The sequence below is a fragment of the Patiria miniata genome, unplaced genomic scaffold, assembly GCF_015706575.1.
Source record: "Patiria miniata isolate m_02_andy unplaced genomic scaffold, ASM1570657v1 HiC_scaffold_13, whole genome shotgun sequence".
In the NCBI taxonomy this organism is placed as follows: Eukaryota; Metazoa; Echinodermata; class Asteroidea; order Valvatida; family Asterinidae; genus Patiria; species Patiria miniata.
This window is the reverse complement of record NW_024037051.1, coordinates 3781740-3791580: the sequence shown is the minus strand read 5'-3', so window position 1 is coordinate 3791580 and position 9841 is coordinate 3781740. Positions and strand designations below refer to the sequence as shown.

Sequence of the window (9841 nt, the reverse complement as noted above, 5' to 3'; positions counted from 1 at the left end):
ACAGTGACAGTAAAGGAACATGACTCGGAATTCCCTTCCACATCAGTAGCTCTGTAGGTAATTGTGTAGCTTCCAAATGGAAAGAACGAACCAGGTCCAAGCTGTGCATTTGATGTCAAGGAGATAGTTGGTTGTATTCCACTGTCGTCCGCGACTGTGGGTAAATTCCATGTTACTTCAATTCCATTCCGATTGCCAGTCGACACTTCTTGAATGATGTTGGCGGGGCAGTTAATCACAAGTGGCCCGCCATCCCCTGTAAATAAAAAAAGAAGAAAAGATCCCACATCCGACAAATGTTTCAAACTTAATCCAATGTAAATATCTGACCATTAGCAATGAGACAAAGGCAACTCTATATGTGTATCAACAGACTATTGCAACAATAGCCAATGTTGTTCAGAAAATTGCATTTTACTCAAAATAAAAATAGGGAATAAATGTGTGCTCGAGAGGTTTTTATCACTCCGTTTAAGACCGCTTAGAGTCTGGGTGCTGATAATTACCCGAGCCGGAGGCGAGGGTAATTATCAGCACCCAGAACGCATCTGGGGCGTTGCTTTTGGAATTTTGAACTATAAAATTATGACTCACTGGTAGTGTTGTGCATGCCTACGTGAGGATTGTGAACGTTCAACCAATGAAACGGTAAGGGGCACTGGATTTTTAGGAGTCCACATTTTATTGTGACACTGGAAAAGTGTTTAAGACCAGCTAGCCATGTCTTTATCATCCGTTTAAGACCGGCCACGTGACGGGCTCTCGACCAATAGGAAAAGCTAAACTGTCTGAGGTATTTATGACTGAATGTTTAAATGAAATATTATGCTGCCAACAAGAATTAAACATGATTTAAACACTTTTTGTTTTGCTTTCTAGCTTTTTGGTTTAAAATGACAAAAATATTTCAATAGCAACCTCAAAAGCATCCTCATCTCCTTTGTTCTTCTTTTTTTTTACAGAAAAAACACTCTTTTAAGATAGTTTTTCTGTAAAAACAGCGTAATATTACAATACATGTATATTAGCCAAGCAATTCAGATAATCATTTGATGTTTTCACCAACACACGGGCAAGAACGCACATAATCTTACCTCTTCGTTAATATACAGGGTGAGTCCAACAAATGTCCTTATGGATACGTTCTTGTCTTAGACAAAAACGGGAGAGGTTACCAAATTGTTATCTTCGGCCAATATTTGGTCTGGGTATTGACCAAAGTCTGTAAAAGTTTCACTGATATCCAGCTATGTATGGAAAGGATACAATCCTTTCTTTGTAACTACCCAAACACACTGTACCAACACAATGTTCAAAATAGGCTTTTCGCTGTCAACACAATGGCAACAATGGGCCTCTGGACAACGAAGGAAATAAAAAGAACTAGAAGTGGTAATAAGCGTTTAGAAACAAAAATAAAGAATTTTGGGGACCAACAATGATTGTGACAAAAAAGGACTTTGTCCAACGGCAAAGAAGTTTTCCTCTATACAAAGTACAAAGGCTTGGCGAGCAATGCAAATGTAAACATCACTGACAATACCAAGAAGTGCTTTTTTTGCAATTGATCCAGCATTCATAAATACCTAAGACAGTTTACGCCTTCCTATTGGTCGGGAGCCTGTCAGGTGGCCGGTCTTAAACGGATGATAAAGACATGGCTAAATGTGGACTCCTAAAAATACAGTGCCTATTATCGTTTCATTGGTTGAACGTTCACAATCCTCACGTAGGCATGCGCAACACTACCAGGGAGTCAGAATTTTAAAGTTCTAAATTCAAAACGCAACGCGCCAGGTGCGTTCTGCGCGACATCGCGCACAGCATGATACGCGCGCGTCCATCGCCATAAAAGGGTTGTTTACATCTTACTCGCCAGCTGAACACTCCATTATTTTGCAAGAGGGATGTTTCAAAAAGCATAAAGTGAATTTGTTGAACAAAATCGGGATGTTTCAAAAAGCATAAAGTGAATTTGTTGAACAAAATCGGGATGTTTTGAACGAATTATATGATTTTTTGTTACCGATAAGGTATTTATGGATGGGAATAAATATGTGCTCCGTCGGTATTTATCATTCTGTTTAAGACCACTTAGAGTCTGTGTGCTGATAATTACCCTCGCCTCCGGCTCGGGTAATTATCAGCACCCAGACTCTAAGTGGTCTTAAACAGAGTGATAAAAACCTCCGAAGCACACATTTATTCCCTTAATAATAGCTGGAATCGGACACAAGTTGGAATAACCCTCCCGCTATTTAAACAGTCACAGAGTCAAAATTCACTTCCACTTCCCCCTGCTACACTTTTAACAAGGGCTAGTCACCAGCAGTCAGATAATAATGTTGATCAAGCACTGTGACTAGTCAAACTGGGTCAACAGACAAAGCAGGCAAGCTGTTTTATCACTCAACCGGATCTAACAGTGTACATATGCAACCAAAGGATTGCAGACATACAACAACAAAAATTGTTGTTTAATGGGAGAAAAGAAGGAACTTGTTGAAGAACACGGACAATACATTTTTAACATGGAGTAAGTTATTGAATTAAATAAAACCTTGTCCCTTTTTACACTCACCCTGGCTTTCACAGTGCATGCCCGTGTAGCCACTGTCACACACACAAATGTACCCATTTGGTGTTGACGCGGCAGTGAAACACCGTCCGTTATTGCAGTTCACACTTGTACATGGATTCGCTGACAAACAAAAACGAACACTCATGCATAACAAAAAGAACAGGTAACACAAGAAAATATATTTAAAAAAATTAATAAATACCTTGGAGAGTTGATGGTTTCTGATTGTTCGAGACTCGATCACGTGGCCGGTCATTAACGGTGATAATGGACCGGCTTCAAAGATCAAGCGAATAAATGGCCCCCGAACCAGCATTGATCAAGCCCCGTTCAGCCCCATGCAAGCCAATGATTGGTCAAAATATAGTAACAGTCCTGCGGTAGCTTTTAACAATTGAGCACTGCACATGCGCTCAACCCCCATCGCGTGAGACTGACGCGCGCGTACGCAACACAGTTGCTAGGGATGCGTGCGTGCGCGCGCGTAAGGAAGTTTTGAAACGACATCGTACAGCAGTGCAGTATATACTGAGGATGTTTACGACGAAAGCGTAGATCTACGATTTATTTTCTTTGAAACACTTCACCCACCGACATATTTACCTTTCCTAAACCAAGCATCTTTGTAATTCCGGACACAAGGAATGTGTAAACGAGATTTCAGCTTCCTCCATCAGGTAAAGATATGAAAACAGTTTGTTTCGCTACGGCAGCAGTTTCTGTTGAGTTTACGTCGTTATAGCTGTTAAGCTAAAATATGGCCCATGAACATGAACACAAAAAAGTCTGGAAATATCGTCGGAAAAAAGTCTCAAAATTGGAGCATTTTAACTTTTATTTCGTTATAAAGGTATTTATCAATGGGAATAACAGTGTGAGGATCCGGTCTTCACTGCGTGATAATGACCGGGTTTGGGGGTGACCGCTGTTAATGGACCTCGACTTCGTCTCGGTCCATTAACAGCGCTCACCCCCACACCCGGTCATTATCACGCAGTGAAGACCGGATCCTCACACTGTTATTCCCTTATTAAAAACACTAAAAACATTCCCTTGCATCACATAACCTATGCAGGCCATGCTGTGAAAGCATTCTCCTGACGAATTGTCAGAAACATAATGCAAAACAAAAAATAACAACAAAAATGAAACTCGCTTAAATTGTACATTGGGGCAGGATAGAATCGCAGATAGGATATTGAAGCACTTACAAGCAAACCAACGACTGACGTGAACACATGGTTTTGCCGAAGAGAATTGGATTCGTGTATTCTTGACAAAACAGAAACAGTGTAGGGCCGGTAACAGATGCGCGGATACCCGATACAGTAGAACGTTGCTATACCGAACACCACTATACCAAACATTTGACTATACCAAACATCATCCTTGGCTCCCAATTTTTGTGTAAAAGACATACCAAACATTGTTGTTGATTAATGTCAACAGAAGAGTGACAAGTGGCTATTATTTCCCTAAGTAATAGAAGGGGAAAGCCACCGATTGCTGTAGGTAGTATGCACAACAACTGTATAATACATTATTTAATAGTCGGCACATGTTCAATGTCGTCTTCCAGTAACTACCGGGGCGTGCAGGGTGAAGTTCTGAAGGGCGCCGTTTATTGACAAGGGAGTACCGAAGCACCGGCAGCTTAATATTTGCTATTACGAACGATCGCTGTTACGAACAATTTCTGTGGATCCCAGGATGTTCGTTATAGCGGCGTTTGACTGTACCCAACCGAAACGCCAGGTGCTCATTTTCATATTTCGTTTGTCTGAAACCTTTTTTTGTAGATACAAACCTTTCTGATACAACGTTTTGTTGATAAGTTGGGAGGGGGAAACAGGGCGATTTCACTCAGGCAATTTTCCCTCAAAGAATTGCACAGGGTTTTTTTATTACAGGGGCACGGTACAAATGTGTCTGACGTGGGGTGTCCACAACTCTAAAAGCAAAAATCATACTGCAATTTCTACTCACTTGGATTGCAGGTATAGCCAGCGCCAGACACGACACATACTGTGCTGCTTGGGCAAGGGTTGCCACTGCACGGATCATTAACTAGATTTATACCCGGAGAGAAAATTAATCAGACAAATTCAAAGAAATTAGGGCAGTTTCAAAGGGAAGAACAGAACCGCCAACAAAATATTAGGAAATTTGTTTCATGTGGCAAAACTTTATCACATTCTCTCTCGAGAAAGCTAAAAAAATCACCTCAAAAATCTATGTATACACTGCGAGTAACACAATGTTTCCGTTCTATTCACAGTTGTATGATGAAAAAGCGTGACTTTTTTATTTTAATTTTTTTTTTTTTTATTCAAGGCATATCTGGACCTTAACAGGAAGAAACACTTTTGACTGCTGATGGCATGTTGACCAGATAGTGATTCACCTCCCTACTGAAGCTGGCCTGTTTTTTGATAGTCATGGTTGGCGGAACGCTTTTCAAACTGGAAGGTGGAGAGGGGGCAACACCAAAAGGGGCACCTGCTCAGAAAAAGGGGCACCTGCTCAGAAAAAGGGTCCCTTTCAAAGTGGAGGAAAAGAAAACTGACCCATTCATTTTGCTATAAACCTATATGACGAGGAACAAAATATGAATACGTTGTCCATCTTGCTCTTTGTGTTTCCTTTACCTAATTATGTAAAGAGACCTTTTTTGTATCGCAAGAGGGACACTTTTGCTTTTGATATCCAGTTCAGTTGTAGCGCGATCACATGCTTTTATATGTGTGTGTGTTTGAGGTGCAGCTTTGTTTTCATTTCGAGGGGGCACTTTATTAGTCTATGTAATAGACCCATGGCGAATGGCGAATGCCATGGGTCTAAGATTTGTGAGTAGATTCGCTGATTGATTAGGCAAGACCCCGCCTCTTGACATCCCAGATTTTGACCAATCAGCGGGCGCTTTCTATAGACCGCTTGCAGACACGTTCGATAATCGACGCGCGAAGACGCGCGACGCCATGTTGTGGGACAGGCGTATATCAATTCACGCACATTTTGTCCCATAACATGGCGTCGCTCACCTTAGCGCGTCAATTATCGAACGCGTCTGCAAGCGGTCTATATCAAGTCTTCGGTCATTCACCCGTTGCGCGTCATAGACAATGGATTAAAAAGCCCTGCGTCACGCGCGCTGTTATCATGTTATGCGATAACACGCCTGGCTGTTGTTGCATTACAAACACACTGCATTCGAATTGACCAATCAAACTTTAAGTCCTGATTTAGGAATGAAATGACGTCACGATTTAGTAAAGTCGACTCCGATTGGCTGAGGTGCAAAATCGCATAAATCTGCATGCTTTGACATATCAGACGTTAGACAGGAGTCTGGGCTCCATGTATAACGGGTGATACTATAGCACTTTATAACCACGAGAGCGGCACTTTTGTTGGCCTGGGAAAGTTTTTTTGTTTCGAAATTTGCCAAAAATATATTCAAATGTTCAATTCACATCATGGACCCTGGTATCAATTTTGTTTGTCCCTTAAGACACTCACCCGGAGAATCACAGTGCCTGCCTGTGTAGCCACTGTTGCACTGACAAAAGTACGAATCTGGTGTAGTGGACGAAGCGAAACAACTACCAAAGTTGCAGTTCATGCCGGCACATGCATCCACTAAAAAAACAAGAACAACAACCATGCATAACCAAAAAAACACAAACAAACAAACAAACAAACAACCCAAGGAACTAATAGTATTTGCAAGTTAAATTTGAGTACAATCTGGAATGCTGACTTAATCAAATGCCTTGCACATGTTGACTTCATGCATTTTACGGCCAAAGAGACTGTTACGATATCACGTGATTCGGGGCAAGCCTTATGCAAGCAACCCCCAGCTCCGGCATGGTCTGTCCTTGTGCAATTCTCACCCACTGTGAACAATGTATTGGAGCTGAGCGTCTCTTACGTAACTATGCAAGAGCTTGCCCCGAATCATGTGATTAGCAACGGTGTCTTTGGTCTGGGGAATTCAAAGTTAAAATGTGCCAAGCATTCTGAGCAAGTCAGTATGCCAGACGTTTTTCAAATTTCAATCCCAAAATCAATCCAGCAAAATTGTCAGCATCGCTATAGAATATCTGGATGCAAAATAAAAAAAATTAAAAACTGAAGAAGCAAAAACGGAAATTCAGGTTTGCAGATTTATCGGAAGATGCAGGATTATAGAGACAACATTTGGCAGATTTTTCAAGCATACTAATAGCCAACCACAGGATTTGGCCAGAGCAGATTCATTCAGCAAGTTCAATGTTCATGCATATTCATTACTAGCCAGCCAACCACAGGACATGGCCACAGCAGATTCATTCAGCCAGTTCAATGTTCATGCATATTCATTACTAGCCAGCATTTTTTTTAAAAGCTTTTAAAGTAGTCTATGCTAAGCTCACACAAAGTGTGCTTACCAAGTAGAAGCTACCGGGGAAATTATAACACAATCTATATGCATAATACATGGCTGGTTTTTGACCAATTTGCGCTTAGCACATAAATTAATTAAGCCTTTTTCTATGTGGAATCGAAACCTTGCAAACTGAAAAAAACTTTGTTTTTAGCAATCAGAATGCTTCTGATGTAAAATTTTAAAAAATGTTCTTAATCTATTACTTATCCTATTTTCTTTCTCATTTTTTATCGTTTTTGTTTTTGGTGTGTTTAATGTGAAATCTCCTAACTTACTTTATATTTGAAGAAAATTAGCCTTACAATTTTACCATGCGGGGTTTTGGGATGTTGCACTCAAAAAGCATTCCCTCCCACACGTATTCCCCTACTTGATCCATTCTACTATTTCAACCAGTTGGCAACCCATTGTTCTGGAGACCTCTATACTCACTGATATCACAGTTTTGTCCCGTTCGTCCCATAGGGCACGTACACAAATATGATGAGCTCGGATTGGAAAAGGAGACAAAACAGGATCCTCCATTGCAGTCAACGCCAGAGCAAGCATCTGCTGCTTGAAAGGAAATCCACAAACAACTACAGTAACTACAGAACAAAAATTGCAACTTCAAACCAAATGAAAAACAAACTTAAATTGCAAGCTCGAAAGAAATGAAATCTAAAATATAAAAAGCTTCAGATTGGGAGTACTAAAAGCAGATGTATGTGTGATCTTGTTATCCTTTATGCAGGCCCGTCGCAAAGTGGGTGCCCGGGGGACTGCCCCCCCCCCTCCCCCCTGAAGACCAACTGCCCCCCACCCCCCCCTGCAAAAACCAGTGTGCACCCCCTCCCCCCCCCCCCCATTTGTACTGCGGTACGTCCCTATATGCCCGGAGCTGGTGGCAGTGCTGCCTTTGCATCAGAGGACCTGGGACAATGGGTTACCTACGATAACAGGTTTTCAAATACAAACCTTATGGGACTTGTCAAGAAAAAGTCCAAACAATCAGAACAAAAGAAGGGAACAATAAAGCCCGGCGTACACGGGTTCACTGGGCCATCGTACAGAGGTGTGCTCTGAAAATTCAGACCGATCTGACTGTATACCTGGCGACCAGATGAAATCACACACAACTGATTTTTCGCATCCGATTTCAGCGGATCTGATATCGCCGGAAAGGTGTTGCGGACAGCAGTCTGATTTCACCGGACACGATATTTATGTTAACCAATCAGACTTATGAAGAAAGCCACATGATTCAAAACTGACGGTTGCCATTTTGCAATCCAATTATGTAGTTAGCCCATGGGAGAGTGTTATATTACAGGGACAAAGGGAAACACATAGCATTGTCCTCGGGTGCGTGTTTATGGTGTAAATCGAAGACACATACGTGCAACATTATCCATCAATTGAGGACAGAAACCAAATCGAGAAAACGTGTACAAAACCAATATGAGCTGTTGGAAAAATGTTAGAGTACAAACAACGGAAAAGGGAAGAGGAACGATTGTGTGGTGTGTGTTCCATTTTTGGTGTTGTAAAACATCTCAATTTTTTTTTTAATAAGTTCATACTGCTATGTATTTCAGTTACTTAAAAGCATCTATGCTGACAATTAAGCAAACAAAACTTTCACAATAATAGATGCTGCTTAAGTATACACTGCGAGTAACACAATGTTTCCGTTCTATTCACAGTTGTATGATGAAAAAGCGTGACTTTTTTATTTTAATTTTTTTTTTTTTATTCAAGGCATATCTGGACCTTAACAGGAAGAAACACTTTTGACTGCTGATGGCATGTTGATGATGCAAACTGGATGATGCAAACTGGAAGGTGGAGAGGGGGCAACACCAAAACACTTTTGACTGCTGATGGCATGCTGATGATGCAAACTGGAAGGTGGAGAGGGGGCAACACCAAAAGGGGCACCTGCTCAGAAAAAGGGGCACCTGCTCAGAAAAAGGGTCCCTTTCAAAGTGGAGGAAAAGAAAACTGACCCATTCATTTTGCTATAAACCTATATGACGAGGAACAAAATATGAATACGTTGTCCATCTTGCTCTTTGTGTTTCCTTTACCTAATTATGTAGAGAGACCTTTTTTGTATCGCAAGAGGGACACTTTTGCTTTTGATATCCAGTTCAGTTGTAGCGCGATCACATGCTTTTATATGTGTGTGTGTTTGAGGTGCAGCTTTGTTTTCATTTCGAGGGGGCACTTTATTAGTCTATGTAATAGACCCATGGCGAATGGCGAATGCCATGGGTCTAAGATTTGTGAGTAGATTCGCTGATTGATTAGGCAAGACCCCGCCTCTTGACATCCCAGATTTTGACCAATCAGCGGGCGCTTTCTATAGACCGCTTGCAGACACGTTCGATAATCGACGCGCGAAGACGCGCGACGCCATGTTGTGGGACAGGCGTATATCAATTCACGCACATTTTGTCCCATAACATGGCGTCGCTCACCTTAGCGCGTCAATTATCGAACGCGTCTGCAAGCGGTCTATATCAAGTCTTCGGTCATTCACCCGTTGCGCGTCATAGACAATGGATTAAAAAGCCCTGCGTCACGCGCGCTGTTATCATGTTATGCGATAACACGCCTGGCTGTTGTTGCATTACAAACACACTGCATTCGAATTGACCAATCAAACTTTAAGTCCTGATTTAGGAATGAAATGACGTCACGATTTAGTAAAGTCGACTCCGATTGGCTGAGGTGCAAAATCGCATAAATCTGCATGCTTTGACATATCAGACGTTAGACAGGAGTCTGGGCTCCATGTATAACGGGTGATACTATAGCACTTTATAACCACGAGAGCGGCACTT

General features: G+C 41.6%; 1 protein-coding gene across 1 annotated transcript; it reads right to left on the bottom strand.

Annotated features, from left to right (window-relative positions):
* Nucleotides 1-2469: 2469 nt before the first annotated feature.
* On the bottom strand, nt 2470-7523 carry LOC119719219 (fibropellin-3-like). The gene is made up of 4 exons (XM_038188593.1): nt 7446-7523; nt 6101-6220; nt 4568-4648; nt 2470-2701 (listed from the first exon to the last, which is right to left on the bottom strand). Exons 1-4 carry the CDS (start codon nt 7474-7476, stop codon nt 2550-2552), a joined length of 384 nt encoding a protein of 127 aa, XP_038044521.1. The 5' UTR covers nt 7477-7523; the 3' UTR covers nt 2470-2549.
* Nucleotides 7524-9841: the final 2318 nt, after the last annotated feature.